This window comes from Ornithorhynchus anatinus, chromosome 1 (assembly GCF_004115215.2).
Source record: "Ornithorhynchus anatinus isolate Pmale09 chromosome 1, mOrnAna1.pri.v4, whole genome shotgun sequence".
Classification (NCBI taxonomy): Eukaryota; Metazoa; Chordata; class Mammalia; order Monotremata; family Ornithorhynchidae; genus Ornithorhynchus; species Ornithorhynchus anatinus.
The window spans coordinates 153,310,251-153,327,203 of NC_041728.1; the positions used below are offsets into that span (position 1 = coordinate 153,310,251).

The window sequence follows — 16,953 nt, forward strand, 5'->3', positions numbered from 1 at the left end:
ACTGCTTCTCTTATCATCTCCTGCCTTGATGATTGCAACTGCCTTGACTACTCCATCACCTTCCTCACCGACTCCCCTTTCTCCTGCCTCTCCTTTCTCCTCTCCATATTTCATTCTGCCGCTCGATCGTTTTTCTAAAAGAATCCTCAATCCACATCTTCCCACTCCGCACTGTATAGGTTTCAAGCAAAAAGTTGCTATCCAACTCTGCATCCAACAGAAACTTCTTACCATTGACTTTGAAACTCAATCAGCTCTCACCTGCCTATTTTGTGGTAATAATAATAATAATAATATGGTAATAATAATAATAATGGCATTTGTTAAGCGCTTACTTTGAGCCAGGTGTTGGGGTTGGGGTACATACCAGCATATTGGGTTGGACACAGCCCCTGTCCCACAAGGGGCTCACAGTCTCAATACCCATTTTACAGATGAAGGACCTGAGGCGCAGAGAAAGTAAGGAACTTGCCCAAGGTCGCACAGCAGACAAGGGGCAGAGCGAGGATTAGAACTCAGGTCTTTCTGAATCCCAGGCCCATTCTCTATCCACTAGGCCAGTCTGCTTATCTTGCAGATCTGTCCAATCCAATTTTCTTGTATCCACCCCAGTTCTTAGTACAGTGACTGGCACATAGTAAGCACTTAACAAATACCAGAATTATTACTGTTATTATTGTAACCCAACCTGTTCACTTTTCTCCTCTAACTCCAGCCTACTCAGTGTACCCCAATCTCATTTTTATCACAACCATTCCCTTTCCCAACCCTGGCTTGGAAACCCCCCTCCCTTTATATCCAACAAACCACTTTGTTTCCCCACCTTCAAAGCCCAACTAAAATCACACCTCCTCTTAAAGGTCTTCCCTACCTACCTCCTCATTTCCCCTATTTGCCTGTGCATTTTGATCTGTACCCTCCCAAGCACCTGCTATTCACCCCAGCCCCACAACTGAGGCACAGAGAAGTTAAGTGACTTGCCCAAGGTCACCCAGCAGACATATGTCTGACTCCTCCCCCTCTCCCGTTCCATCCCCTCAGCACTGTACTCGTCCGCTCAACTGTATATATCTTTATTACCCTATTTATTTTGTTAATGAGATGTACATCACCTTGATTCTATTTATTTGCTATTGTTTTAATGAGATGTTCTTCCCTTTGACTCTGTTTATTGCCATTGTTCTTGTCTGTCCGTCTCCCCCGATTAGACTGTAAGCCCGTCAAAGGGCAGGGACTGTCTCTATCTGTTTCCGATTTGTACATTCCAAGCGCTTAGTATAGTGCTCTGCACATAGTAAGCGCTCAATAGATACTATTGAATGAATGAATGAAAATACTACTCCAGTTATTTATATTAGTGTTCATCTCCCCCTCTGGTCTGTTGTGGGCAAGAATAAATCTGCTAGCTCTCTTGTACTGTACTCTCCCAAGTGCTCAGAAGAATGTTCTGCAAGTAACAAGTGCTCAATAAATACCATAGAAACACAAATAGGGTAAAATATATGCACTGCTGAACGAAGGGAGTACCAGAGAGAGGGAAGGAGGGACAATTTGGAGGTATGAAGATAGTTGCAGTATTCTAGGTGGCATTAGGGAAGAACATGGCCTAGTGGATAGAGCACGGGCCAGGGTGTCAGAAGGACTTGAGTTATAATCCTGGTTCCACCATTTGTCTGCAGTGTGACTTTGGACTTCCCTGGGCCTCAGTGACTTCATCTCTACAGTGGAGATTAAGATTGTGAGCCCATGAGGGACAGGGACTGTGTCCAACCCAATTATCTTGTATCTACCCCAACACTTAGAACAGTGCCTGACACATGGTAAGCACTTAAATACCACTGTTATCATTATTACTATTATTATTCTGGGATGGAAATATTGTGGGATAGTTTTAACTAAATATGCCTGTAATTTCTAAATGATCACTACTGTAGTTTGGGGAAATAGCAGAGGAATAAAGTTGTATTCTGTATTATTGGTGAAGTTATCAATTGTCGGTCCTTCTCTAGTTTAGCTCCGTAGATTAAAATGCCTTAGTTTTCCTTGCCTCAGTTTAGTATATTACTTTTTCTTACCCACAACATAGTATTTTGTTTTATATCACAGGATGAAATCCAGTGAAATGCTTAGAAAGATGCTACAGAAGGCAGATGTTTTATAATGATTTTTACCCCCAAGGAATCACAGTAGCTTCATTTTTTTCTGCTTTGGGCGTGACAGTGGCAAAATGGGTGTTGGGAAAACTTTGAAAATCTAGAAATGCAGTACTTTCAGTAACTGAAGTAGTAATCATAGCCATAGCAGCCATGGCGTCTACTGCGAACCTAAGTCCTAGATTGTAAACTCAGTGTGGGCAGAGAATGTGTCCGTTGTGGTGTTGTACTCTCCCAAGCGCTTAGTACAGTGTTCTGCACACAGTAAGCACTCAATAAACGCAATTGCGTGAATGAACAATACATTGTCCTAAGTGTCTGGAGAAGTGCAGCATAAGCTTGTTCGATTCATATTCCCTGCCCCGAAGAAGCTTACAGTTTAACGCGGGAGGTAGACATAGGATTATTTATAGGTAATAGAATCAGAATAAATTACTGAGTCTACAGTTGGATATACATATATATACCAAGTGCTGAAGATGGGCATAAATAAAGATGTTAAGCAGCTGATGGGCTGATAGGACCTCAGGGTGTGGGGAATTAATCAGGGAAGGTCTGCTCCACTGTAATAATTCTCTCATTCCATTTTGTATCCAAACTCTTCTGCCAATTTTGGCTTTAAAATGTGCTCTGCTCACGTTATCACTGTAATATCAATTTTAGAGCAAGTTCTGCTTGGAAGGTATTTAGGAAATGGAAGACAGCCCTCATTCATTTATGTTTAAAAAATGAATAAAGATGAAGTACAAACGGAAGGAAAAGTATCTGAGAAATTACATTCTCCTGACTTTTTTAAGCCAAACAAATCATTGTAGACAGGGGTTTAGGAACTATTTAGAACTTTTGTTCTTCTCTTACAGGGACTCTGGAAACATCAAAGCTGGATTAGAACATCTGGTAAGTTCTAATTTTCTCTTCAACATTTGCATCATCTTTGATATCTGCATTCCAAATGAACACTTTTGAATGAGCTTTGAATACCTTGAATTGAGAAAGTCAACCATTTCCCAGAGGGTCAGCTAACTGTTATTATGTGAAGGCACTTACATTTTTCATTTATCTTATCGTTTCAAGGGAATTTTAATTTTTTCAAATTACTTTTTTTTGATGTAGAGATGAAATAAAGTGGGCGACAATCCTTGGATTGATGATTGCCTTAATTATAAACAAAAATTATTTGGAGTTGGGTTTTTGGCATATCTTGATCTGAAAAATAACAAACTGTTTATAAAAATACAATCAAGTGTTGCATGCATAAATATGGTACATTTCGGTAATTTGGAGTCTTTGAGTGAAGTGCACAGCTTTGTTTTTCCTATTGCCTTTGCTCTATGAATAATGGATCGATTTAAACTCCATTCATTTCTGGAATATAAAATAATAATTGAGATGCAAAATAATTTTGGTTTAAGTAAACATACACAAACCACGAATGAAACCGAGGCAGAGTTAATAGTAAAATCTGTCTCTGGTTCAAAACTGAGGAAAAATATGATATCGTCCTGGGTCCTGAATTCATCGAGCTAAGAGTATTGAATCCTTCATTAGAACATTAAGCAGTTCATCTAAACTGATCATTAGAAAGTCATGGCCTGGTTTCTGGTCAAATCCAAATGTTGAATAATTGATGTTGTAGATTCCTTTGTAAATATGATATAAGTTCTGTTTCGAAATGCAAGACTTCTCTCGTACAGCGCACTATAACCCTTTTAACTAGGAAGTACCGATGTTTACTTCCCACAGAATCATGTAATATTGAATCAGAGGTTTCTAGGAGTGGAAAAACATGCTAAACATTTAAAGAGAATTTTTTTTTAAGGGAATGTAATAATTTGGATGGAGGGAGTCTTGCAGAATTTAAACACTGAAGAATCCATATATGGAAAAAAGAAATCCTTTAAGATTTAAGTAGATGGTTTTGGTTGTAGTTGTAACGCATTTTGTCAGAATGTGTAAAATCTATCTTGTCTACAGATCCATTAGGCAAGGACTATTTTACTCGGTTCTTATACAGTGCTGATAGTAGTTAGTAATGTGAATAGTAATCTTCATAACCCTGAAAGGCAATGCTGAGCAATAATTAAGCCTAATTAACTCTTGTAAATCTTCTGTGGAAAACATCAATATAGCAGGTTCTGTAAAGACCACTGCTCTGAAACACCGAGTGCTCCTTAAAAGTTTTATCAAACAGAAACTCCTCACCATCAGCTTTAATAAAGCACTCAATCAGCTCATCCCCTTCTACCTCACCTCCGGGACTAATCCTCACTTACCTACCTCCTACTACAACCCAGCGTGCACACTTTGCTCCTCTAAAACCATGCTTCTCACTGTACCTCCATCTCGTCGATCTTGCCGCTTATTAAATTACAGCAGTGGAAATGGCAAGACTGCTAAGATTGAGGTATATTGTGCGTAGTTTGGCACTAGAGAGGGAAGTGTGCGGGTTGGGTGGTAGTAGGAGGTCAGCAAGGTAAAGTAGTGAGTGTCAGAGCTGATTTAGCGCTTTAAAACCAGTGGTAACGCTCCTTAGAACATCTCTTCAGTGCTAGGAAACAAACTTCTTTCCAGGACTTAGTTGTCTGGGATTCCGTCTTGCCATTTAATGTTATACATAGTCCGTGAAATGTCTTTGTATTGATGTCTGTCTCCCCGTGCCCCTCCCCAGACTGTAAACTCGTTGCGGGCAGGGAATGTATCTGCTTATTGTTGTATTGCACTCTCTCAAACGCTTAATACAGTGTTCTGCACCCACTAAACACTCAGTAAATACAGTTAAATGATAAATGACTGGGTCAAGAAGTTGGATATCGGCTCCGTTGGGAGTTCGCTTCTCACATCAATCAAGTAAGTTGTCGACCTGTAGTTTCATTTGGAGCCCGATACTTTCCCCGGAAACTCACTAGGATCGTAAGCTTAGGGACAGGGACTGATTTTCTTGGCCCAACTTGAGTTCTTTGTGGCAGTAGATGAGACGCTACTCTTTTATATCAGTTTAAGTCTAAAAACCCATAAAATAAATGGTGAACTTCAAAAAATGACACGGTACAATTTTAAAATGAAAAGGGCACCTGTCTAATCCTGGCTCCGTCTTTTCCTTCTTACAACCTCCTTATTCTTTATAAATTTAGTGGACCATTTATCAATCCATCAATCGATGGTATTTATCAAGCACTTAGTATCTGTGGAGCACCGAACTAAGTGCTTATTTGGGGTCACCGTAGGTAAGTCACATAACTTCTCTGAACCCTAGTTTCTTCATCTATACAAAGGGGTAAATATATCTGCTTTCCCTACCTCTTAGACTGGGAGACCTGAGTGGGACGTGTCTAATCTGATTATCCTGAATCTACCACAGAATTTAGCTCAATGCTATGGCGAATAGGAGGCACTTAATAAAAGCCGTTATTATAAAGGGAGTGCAATAAATGTTTAATGAAGCATTGATTTGGGGACTGGAGTTTTCTTTGCAAAATGAATTCAGATTGAAAGAGAACACAGTCCAAAAGAGTAAAACCTGACTGGTGAGATGTACAGAAGGCAATTAAAGTTAAATTTAAGGTAAAGTGCATGTATTCTCCTGTCTAATGAAGGTAGCAGAAAATGTAAACTTAATGCAGCCAAACGAGATTGTAGACGAAAAGTCACCCTACCAAAAAGCAAGATACCAGACTAGAAATTTTGGTGGACAGTCCCGCTTTATGGAGACTACTGTATTTGTCAATCCATCTGTGGAATTGTCTGGTCTCTTAATCCTCACCAATAATCACTGACCAGGAATCGAGGTTTTATAAGAATTCTTCACTTTCCACCTAAAGACCTGACTCTGAAGTTTTTCTTCTAGCAGCAGTAGTATTTATGGTATTTATACGTACCCACTGGGTCAGTAATAATTTTCATTATAATATGGTACTTGAAAAGTACTTACTATTTACCAAGTACTTTCTAAAGCTGGAGCAGATACAAGTTAATCAGGTTGGACTCCTAGTCCCATATGGGGCTCACGGTCTAAAATAAGAGGGAGTAGGATTTAATCCCCATTTTTCAGATGAGGTCAATAGACTGAACTAATCACTTGGGAAAAAGCAACAGAAGCAAGAGCTGGGTTCTTTGTCCACAAGAAGCCAATATTTTTAACAGAGGAGATGGTATAAAATTATTTATATGTAGACTAATCAGGATTAATAATTGAATGTACAGTTGAATATACATTTATATACAAGGGCCGAGGTAGGTTATAAATAACCACGTCAATTCTAGATGAGGCTGTTCGGTCAATCAATGATCCACCGATAAAAATCAGTCTGTACTATTTATTGAGTGCTTATTTAATGAGTGTCTATGGTGTGCAGAGTGCTTTGGAGAATACAGTAGAATGAGTAACCATTATCCCTGCCCTCAAAAGATACTTATAGTTTAGCAAGTGTAGTTTAGCAGATGAGCAGACACTCAAGTCTATTACAGATAAGAGAAAAATAATAGAGTGTATAAATATGGATATAAATGCTGTGGGATTAGCGATTGTAAGCACTTAGGTACTTAGCTGGTACAAGGATGCTGATGTAGAATTTGGGAATATAACAGTCCTTCGGTCAATCAATTGATCAAATTTATTGAGCACTTACTATGGGCAGAGTACTGTTCTAAGCGCTCGAGAGAGTACGCTGTAGCAGAGTTAATAGACTCGTTTCTTGCCGACAACAAGCTTACAGCCTAGAGGGGGAGACAGGCATTAATATAAATAAATGGATTTATATACTATTTCTTATCTTTTCCCTCCAGACTGTGATCTGGGGAGACTAGACTAGACTAGAGATTAGTCTGGGAAGACCTCATTCATTCATTGGGCAAGTCACTTAACTTCTCTGTGCCTCAGTTACCTCATCTGTTAAATGGGGGTTAAGATCTGTTGAATGGTGTTCATCTGTGAACCCCACGTGGGACATACTGATTATCGTGTATCTACCGTGAAGCAGCGTGGCATAGTGGGAAGAGCCCAGGCTTGGGAGTCAGAGGTGATGGGTTCTAATCCCAGCTCCGCCGATTGTCTGCTGTGTGACTTCGGGCAAGTCACTTCACTTCTTTGTGCCTCAGTTACCTCATCTGTAAAATGGGGATGAAGACTGTGAGCCCCCTGTGGGACAACCTGATAACCTTGTATCTACCCCAGCACTTAGAGCATAGTAGGAACTTAACAAATACCAACATTATTATTATTATTACCCCAGTGCTTAGAACAGTGCTTGGCACATAGTAAGCACTTAACAAATACTGTAATTATATTATTCATTCATTCAATCAGCGTGGCTTAGTGGAAAGAGCCCGGGCTTGGGAGTTGTAGGTTATGGGTTCTAATCCTGGTTCCGACACCTGTCTGCTGTGTGACCTTGGGCAAGCCACTTAACTTCTGTGCCTCAGTGACCTCATCTGTAAAATGGGGATTAAGACTGTGAGCCCCACGTGGGACAACCTGCTTACCTTGTTTCTACCCCAGCACTTAGAACGGTTCTTGGCACATAGTAAGTGCTTAACAAATACCATTATTATTATTAGTATTCAGTCATATTTATTGAGCATTTACAGTGCACAGCACTGTACTAAGCACTTGGGAGAGTGCCATATAAGGGAAATTTAGAAGAAGGCAAAGAGATGGTTGAGTGCTTTAAAGCTAATGGTCAGGAGGTTTTGCTTGAGTTGGAAAGGAATGGGAAACCATTAGAAGGTTTTGAGAGAAGCAGCGTGGCTCAGTGGAAAGAGCCCGGGCTTGGGAGTTGGAGTTCATGGGTTCGAATCCCAGCTCTGCCACTTGTCAGCTGTGTGACTGTGGGCAAGTCACAACTTCTCTGTGCCTCAGTTACCTCATCAATAAAATGGGGATTAACTGTGAGCCTCACATGGGACAACTTGATTAATCTGTATCCATCCCAGCGCTTAGAACAGTGCTCTGCACATGGGAGGCACTTAACTAATACCAACATTATTAGAAGAGGGGTGAGAAGTGCAGAATGACATTTGAGAAAATGATCCAGATGGCAATGTCAAATATGGACCGGAAAGGGAAGATAGTGATGCAATAGTCAACCTAGTGTTTAGAGCATGGGCCTGGAAGTCAGAAGAGACTGGATCCCAGCTCCTCCACCTGTCTGCTCGCTGACCATGGGGAAGTCACTTCACTTCTCTATGCCTCAGTTACCTCATCTGTAAAATGGGGATTAAAACTGTGAGCTCCAGTGGGACATGGACGCATGCAATCCTATTGGCTTGTACCTACCCCAGTGCTTAGTACAGTGGCCTGAGCATAGTAAGCACATGACAAATGCCATTTTTAAAAAAGGCAGGATATTGCAAGAGTATGCCCTTGAGGTACTGGAAATTATTTGGTGAAGGCTACTACCACGTAGATTTTGAGCCCCATGTGGGACAGGGATGGCATCCAATCTGATTATGTTATACCCAGTTTAGCACTTAGAAGAGTGTTTGGCATGTAGTACTGCTTATTAATAATAGTAATAATAATAATGATGATGACTTGGTGGAAGAGGTGGGGCTACAGGAAGACTTTGAAATGGGACGAGCTGTGATCTATTACATTTGGGAAGAGATGGAGTTCCAAGCAGGGCAAACAGTGTGAACGCAAACAGCATGAACAAGGGAACAGAGCTGAGACAGGCGAGTTGGGTGAGCTCGGGAGAAATCTGGAGGCCTGATAGGCAGGATGGGAAGAGTTCCTGGAAAGCCCTAAAGTAACGTTAAAAAATCCAGAGGTCAAGGAGTGCTTGGTGAACAGTTGGACCCTATCTTTCTCTTAGAAAGGTAAAAACTGTTCATCTTTCTGAGACAGTAATTTTTGTGACCATTTGAATTTATCATCCTAGTGAGCCAAAAGCATTAATTCATCTCCTCAGAGAGAAAGTGAATGCCCTGTTTAGAGCTTATATTAGGCCTGTAGTGTTACAGTCCATTTTTTAGTCCATGAATCCATGAATCCATAATCCATAATCCTTTTATGCTCTCCCCAGCCAAATTTGTACTCTGTAGTAACAAGAGAAACTTCAACACATTTGTGGCCAAAGGAAATTCAAGATGGAAAATGGTCATTTTTATTCAGAAATCATTTGCTAAAGAACTTATTTACTCAGCAACTTAATGAAAACATAAACATGTCAGTAACTGATTTTAATCAGTCCGGAAACTGATCTTTTTTGCAAATCCTCAGAACCAGTGTTGCCTTGAGACACAGAGTTAACTGAATGATGTAAATCCTGCTGAATGCAAATGGGTGAACTTGTGTTTACACTTACCCAGAATTTACTTTCTATTAATAATTGAATGGCAAAGAACTGTGGAGCCATGCCACCCCACAGGTCCCATTTATACTTCACATATTGTATAACGTTTCAGAGTGATGACCTGCTTGTCCTTGTGGTCAAGCAACACAGTCTGACCATTTTAAGTGTTGAAAAGCAACCTGTCATTAATAGCTTGTTTAGCCCATCAGTGGTTTAAGAATACAGTTGCTGTCTGCCAGAAATGTAGGCAGCTCCATTGTTCTTACATGCTAATCGATAACCACCAACAGGTGCTGATAAAAGCTCTTCCCAGTTGGCTTCCAAACCTTTGTGCATAGTTTTGCAAGTAAAACTACCGCTATAATTCTGGCAAGAGCCAAATGGTCGTGGTGTTAACTAAGTCAACAATAATAATAATAATAATAATAGTAATGGTATTTGTTAAGTGCTTACTATGTGCCAAGCATTGTTCTAAGCATTGAGGGAGATACAAGATTATCAGTTTGTCCCAGGTGGGGCTCACAGTCTTAATCCCCATTTTACAGATGAGGTAACTGAGGCACAGAGAAGTTAAGTGCCTTGCCCAAAGTCACACAGCAGACAGGTGGCGGAGGCGGGATTAGAACCCATGATTTCTGACTTCCAAACCCGAGTTCTTTCCATTAAGCCACGTCATGTCTATTTAATTATAGAGGTCAATTTTTCAAAGAGTGTTTGGAGAGATTCATTCAATAAATTGAGAAAATACCAACAACATGAAAATTCCAGTAAAGACTAGGCACACCTCTTTTACCCCACTTTGGCTTTTCTTGTCTTCCTGGATAGAAGATAAGTCATTTGAAGCATCAAGACTGTTTTCTGACCTGAACTCCAGTCGTGGTCATATTGGGGCAGAGTCCTTACTGATCAGTAATTTAATAATCTTCCAGACACCATTTTTCGTAGGTGAGACTATAAAGTGTGAGTTCAGGTCAAGCTGAAGAACCATGTATATGATGCATGCTTTGGAGTCAGCGGTCATGGGTTCGACTCCCGGCTCTGCCACTTGTCAGCTGTGTGACTGTGGGCAAGTCACTTAACTTCTCTGTGCCTCACTTACCTCATCTGTAAAATGGGGATTAACAGTGAGCCTCACGTGGGATGACCTGATTACCCTGTATCTCCCCCAGCGCTTAGAACAGTGCTCTGCACATAGTAAGCACTTAACAAATACCAACATTATTACTATTATTATGAAGGGTATCCCAAGCATTTGTAATAATAATAATTATAGTATTTGTTAAGCGCTTACTATGTGCCAAGCACTGTTCTAGCCACTGGGGTAGATACAAGGTATCTCAGGTTGTCCCATGTGGGGGTCAAAGTCTCAATCCCCATTTTACAGATGATGTAACTGAGGCACAGAGAGGTTAAGTGGCTTGCCCAAGGTCACACAGGAATCAAGTGGCAGAACTGAGATTAAAACCCATGTCCTCTGACTCCCATGCCAGTGCTCTTGGCACTAGGCCATGCTGAATGTATAACATTTCTACCTCTTTTCATCTATTGAATCTCTGTAAAATTGTGTTTATCTCTCCTTCCCCATCCCACCTGGTATCTTTACTTCTACCTATTTAGAATGTGAGCCCCTTGAGAGAGAGGGACTCTGACTGACCTGATTAACCTCTGTCGACCTCAGTGCTTAGGATGGTGCTAAGCATTTAACAAATACCACTTTTTTTTTTAAAAAAAAAGAGGGCATCCTGGAGGAAATGTGATTTGAGAAGGGCTTTGGAGGTGAGGGTAGTGGTCTACCACCTGCCCCCAGTTGAGCTTGGTGTGCAGAGGAATGAGTAGCCAGTGGAGGTTTTTGTGTAGGGAGGAGAAAGTGTGCGTGAAGACATTTCGGAATATCACCCTGGCAGCAGTGAGGAAGTATGGACCGAGAGGGAAGAGATTGGGACCGAGGGCCTGGACCGCCATGGTGGCCCTTTAAGTGGAGAGTGGGTGGATCCTGGAAATGTTCTTGAGGAAGAACAGGATCTTGGTGACAGATTGAATGAGGGGATTGAAAGAGAGGGAGGAGTCAAGGATAATGCCAAAGATAAGGGCTTAAAAAACAGAGAGGATAGTGTGTTGACTTGTGATCCTTCATTCAGTCAGACATATTTACTGTGTGCAGAGCACTGTACTAAGCACTTGGGAAAGTACAATACAGCAATGAAGAGAGAGAATCCCTGCCCACAATGAGCTCCAGTGCTGACTTCTGTGCCCTCCGATAGCCAAATGATTAGCTGTGTTCCCTCATGAGAAATAATTTTGGGAGCTACAATTAATTACTTAGGTTGCAGGATCCCATCATTCACACTCCTGGTTATTCATCTTCATTTTTACTCTTGAGGGAATTATACAGTATAGTATGAAGTCAACTGGTTTAGAAGGAAATAATTTTTCCAGTGGTAAAACTGCATTTCCTGATCATACTGAAGGAAGCATTCTACCTTACTGCCACCCCAAAAACTGACTCACATAGTCTTGCAAGGGAGGGAGAGGCCGGCTATATAATTCCCAATCTACAAGTGAGGAAACTGAGTCACAGAAAAATTAAAGCAATTAGCCCAAGGTCTGATGCTGGCTGTTGGGAGAGGTAAATACTGCTGGGCAATTTATGAGAATAGTTAAAACATTTTACTCTGACTTCCATAGAATAGTAACTAGAGTAATATTGGTAACAACTAGATCTTTCGCAGATTGAATATGATTTTATTGAAGCGTTCCAAATTGTAAACATTAACTGCTACCTGAGGGAATAATACAAACTCGTGATTAAAGGCTAGATAAAGTGGATTTACCACAGATCAGTTCTGGACTTGCCCACACAAGACTTCTACCAATTTATTTTGATTATAACTAGATAGCCCATGGGTTTATAATAGCAAATAAACACTTCTTGGGAAAAAAAACTGTTATTTTCCATCTTGGCAAACTTGTGTTTTAAAGCTAGCCAACTAAAATATGATAGTTTCCCCTTGAATTAATTAAATTTTCAATGGATACATTGTCATCTAGCAGTGTAGATGCTAGTCACTGAGCAGACATTCACATTTTAAATAACTGAGTCTTCAGGATGGAATTCAGGGACTGGTGGCCTTTCTCACCTTTGGCCGCTTTGTTTCCACAGTTTTAGTATTAATCCCTAACTTTGGTTGACCGTTATTCTACGTTGGAATTTTTAGAAGACAAACGTGCACACAAATGTTTCAACGTTGTGGAGATGATCTGAACGATCAGCTGAAGAACGGTAAATAAAATTGTAAGATAGAAAGTATTATTTTCTTTGGCATCAGACAAACCCCCCCCCCACATCGCACGTATAGATGTTGTTTCCAATTGCGCTAGTGGTTCGTAAGCCATTTCAGTAATTTGATCGTCGCTGATGAAAAGCTGACAAGATTTCCACAGCGCCCCATTAGATGAAAGCAGCATGAAACCACAGGTTAATCTGCAAACAGATTTTCCTGCTTATTACTCTAATGATTCCATCATATTTGATGTAGCAGGCTGCAAGGCGTCTCTGGGCACCAACAGTGAGCTCCATTTTGTGATCTCTTTACTCATTAAATGATGTAGTAATTTGACTGACCTCTGACCAGGTGCATATCTGTTCATAATTGCATGTCATTCTGATGGGGAAATTACATGAGAGAAACCAAAGTATTCCTCCTGCTTTCCAAGTCCAAAAAAAAAACTAACAAAAGAAATATTGCATTAATTTTCAAATGATGATATTACATTTAGTGCCTAGGCCCCATATATCAAAATCTGAAAACTGCTCAGTTACTATATGCGCTTAATCTTAATGGTATCTCTGGATGTCAAGGGCATGGAGGAAATTAAATCGGAAAGTGCAGATAGACCTAAGAAGACATTATCTCTTGATGATTGCAGTTTTGATAGGTATTTCAGTGAATTTCATTTTCGCAGAATGGTAGAAGATGAGTTAGCCACCAGATTTTCTCATTTTTCTTCTACATGATTTATGTGAGTTGAGTATAAAACTTTTTATGGGAGTGCAGTTACCGAAGATGAGAGGTAAATTAATGCACTGGGTTTCCATCTCAGCTTCATGCACAATTGTCAGAGCTGTACATACGTAATGGTACCCATCATTATTCAGGGTTGTTTACATTCAAAATATGTAATGAAATCTGTTCAGAATAATGAGGGAAATAAAAGTTTAGAAAATTGTAAAGGTCATGAAGTTTGAGAAATGATGCAATGCTCCCAAAATAACATTTAGGCAATATAAATTACATTATTATGCACCAACTCTGCCTTATAGAGACATGAAGATAAAGTGCTTTCGACTAGTAAAATGCTGTTAGCGGTCTCTGAAGTATGAGGATGTGTAAAATATTTCTGATTTCATATTCTGGTTTTGTGCATATTTTGAAAAAAATATATATAAAGGGACTTCATGAAGTAACTGCTTTTACTAACCTTGAAGTTTAAACATATTTTCCAAGCGCATTTGCTCAAGTTCATAGAGATTATATTTGAAACATTTAAAAATAAAGATGATGGAATTCTAATTATCGAGAGCCTTGTCTCATTTTTCTGTTTTACAAGTAATCATTTTTTCTGAAGGTATTTAATGCATTTTATAAATTATTTGAATAGCATCTCAGTGATGGAAATTACAAAGACAACAATAATAAAAACAGAACTGAGCATAAATTTGGGAAAACGCTAAGTAATCAGTAAATATCACTTGTGGGTTCCTATGAAGTATCGCATTTTCATGCAAGGGTACACAGATAGATTTGAGCGAATAATTATATGATGCATCTCCTCCACCCCACGTTGGGTTTTATTTTGCTGAAACTGCATTGCCTGGCTAAATGTGTGATTCACCTTTAGAAATATTCCTTTTTAATGTCGAAGACCCTGAATACCTTCCCAACTTCAAAAAGCAAAAGATGACTTCACTCTTGCTAACATGGCATCTCAATTTCCATTTCAGATTGGGTTATCTATAACTAAATTATTAAAAGTTATTTTGCAAGTTAGTTTTCAGTAATTGAAATCTACTTTATTCTTACAAGCTGGAGGTATTGTAATTAACCTGTTTACTGAGTCGTCTTATTGTTTTCACATTGAACAAGCAAATATGTTCCACAGAAAAGGATTTTTTGACTTCCTGGACATTATTAGGATTTCAAATTTATTTTGTTCTTTATCAAGACACTTAGAGGCTGCAAATAAAGTGAAACTAATTATGTAGTGTCTAAAAAATGAACATTAAAAAGTTTAACCATTTCCTTAGCATCACCTATTTTAGGTTATTTTGAAACTAAGCCTCTCATTGTTTCCTCCTCAAAAATGAGGAATTGCAGTGCAATTCTAAAAATTTTCCAAGAAGTTCTAGTAGCCCTTGTTCCCACTGATGCAGTGGTTTATGATCAAGTACTCGGTAATAATAAATCATCCATGCAAACATCAGTTAAGACATTCAGTACTGCATTTGTTGTTTACAATCCAGAGAATTTGATATCTATGAATTGAGAAAATATTTCTATATTTTCAGAATATAGCTGATTAAATTGAGGCATCTTTTTTACTACAGATTAAACCTTTTTGTTTCCTTTTAAGCAAATTAAAAGTCTGAATATTATGATGTGCAATTTTAAAACATGGAATTAGAGGAAAACAGTTAGCTCTCCCAATTCATTAAAAGAAGATCTAAATTACTAATAAAAATAATGAGCCAACAATACAGAGGCATAAAAATCAGTATTAATAAATCCCAATTTGTGGAGCTTGTGAATGCTGAAGATATCACTTTTATTTCTACTGCATTCCAATAGAATTGTTAGGGTTGTAAAACGGACTAATAAATTTCTCCTATATTTTTCAAGAAACTTCATTTTACAATCTAAAGACTACAAATTAGGCATTTGTTAAAATACTCAACGTTTTTAGTCATTTACATAAGTTCATATTCAGAGGAAAGTTGATTTAGGAATACTTAGAGAAGATCAAAAATATGAATATGGTATTTATTCACCTACCTTGGATTCTCGTTTGATACCAACATAAATGGATTGTTAAAAGGATTTAACAATTCTTGTAGCATATTCCAGAGCATGAGAGTATAAGTAATAATGTCAATTATGACATTTATTCAGTAGTTAGCACTTAATAAACACTTAACCAGATAGAAGGTCATAAGATCAGACAGGGTACCTCTCTCACGTGAGGCTTCCAATCTGCTTTATCCCCATTTTACAGATGAGGGACCACTGAGGCCCCGAGACGTTAAATAAGCGCATGGTCATGCAGTAGGCCAGTGAAAAAATGAGAACTTGAACGTGGGACTTCTAAACTATCTCTCGGTTCCGTGCTCTTCGACTAGACCAGTCTCCAGATCATTTTGGGGGTTTTTTTTACCAAGTTTTCCTACACTTCATTTACTTGCATTGGGCCTGTATTCCGTTGGTATTCACAGTATTCTTCTTACTCTTCCAACTTGTGTGGAAAAAGATTTGAAAACACAGAGGTATTTGTCCAAAGAGTCCACTGTATGCAGGATTCAGTTAGCTTCTTGTCAAAATGGGCTCTCCTTGCCGTTATTACGTGGCTTAGTGGAAATAGCCTGGGCTTGGGAGTCACAGGTGGTGGGTTTTAATCCCGGTTCCTCTGCTTGTCAGCTGTGTGACTTTAGGCAAGTCACTTAACTTCTTTGTGCCTCAGTTACCTCAACTATAAAATGGGGATTAAGACCGTGAGCCCCATGTCGGACAACCTGCTAACCTTGTATCTATCCCAGTGCTTAGAACAGTGCGTGGCACATAGTAAACGCTTAACAAATGCCATCATTATTATTATTGTTATTGCTATCAGGATCTTTCCCTTATTCACCAGTTCGCCTATTGGAAAATCTTTATTTCCAAAGCAGAAAGCAATGCCTCATTACTGGAAATATCTGTTGTTTTGGGCTTTTTTTGGTCCCTCTACTTTCTTGATTCAATTTATATCTCATTTTTGTACCTTAAAAGCAGTTGTTAATGCAGTGGGATTAGTACAAACTTTTCAATTTAAAAGTGATAATTGCTTAGTATATATAACTTTAGTTCCTTTCACATCTTTTTTCTCTTTCTTGCCCATATTCATTTCATGTAGAATTGGTTGACTCTGGTGTGACCTTAGGTAAGTCACTTAACTTCTCAGTATCTCATTTCCTCATCTCTCAAGTGAGGATTATGACTGTGAATCCCATGTGGGCACAGTCTGTGTCCATCCTGATTAGCTTGATTTTGCCACAGTGCTTAGTGTAGGGCCTGACATCTAATGAGTGCTTAAAAAATGCCATAAATACCCTTGTGGTGTCACAACCCACATATCGATGGAGGTGGCCCCGAGTAGTACCCTTCTGAAAACTAAAGATTGAACTCAGCCAGGCTAACAGTAAAACCTTTGATGCACATTAGACAGGGAGGAACAGAAGTGGTGAAAGCGACATATCCTGGGGA

General features: G+C 39.3%; 1 protein-coding gene across 1 annotated transcript in view; it reads left to right on the forward strand.

The window, feature by feature from the left end:
• Window positions 1-16,953, forward strand: part of RSRC1 (arginine and serine rich coiled-coil 1) — a 382,357-nt gene that overhangs the window by 176,957 nt on the left and 188,447 nt on the right. Inside the window, exon 5 of the mRNA XM_029072604.2 lies at window positions 3,014-3,050. Coding sequence (XP_028928437.1) covers window positions 3,014-3,050 — 37 coding nt within the window. The remainder of the gene's footprint in view (window positions 1-3,013; window positions 3,051-16,953) is intronic.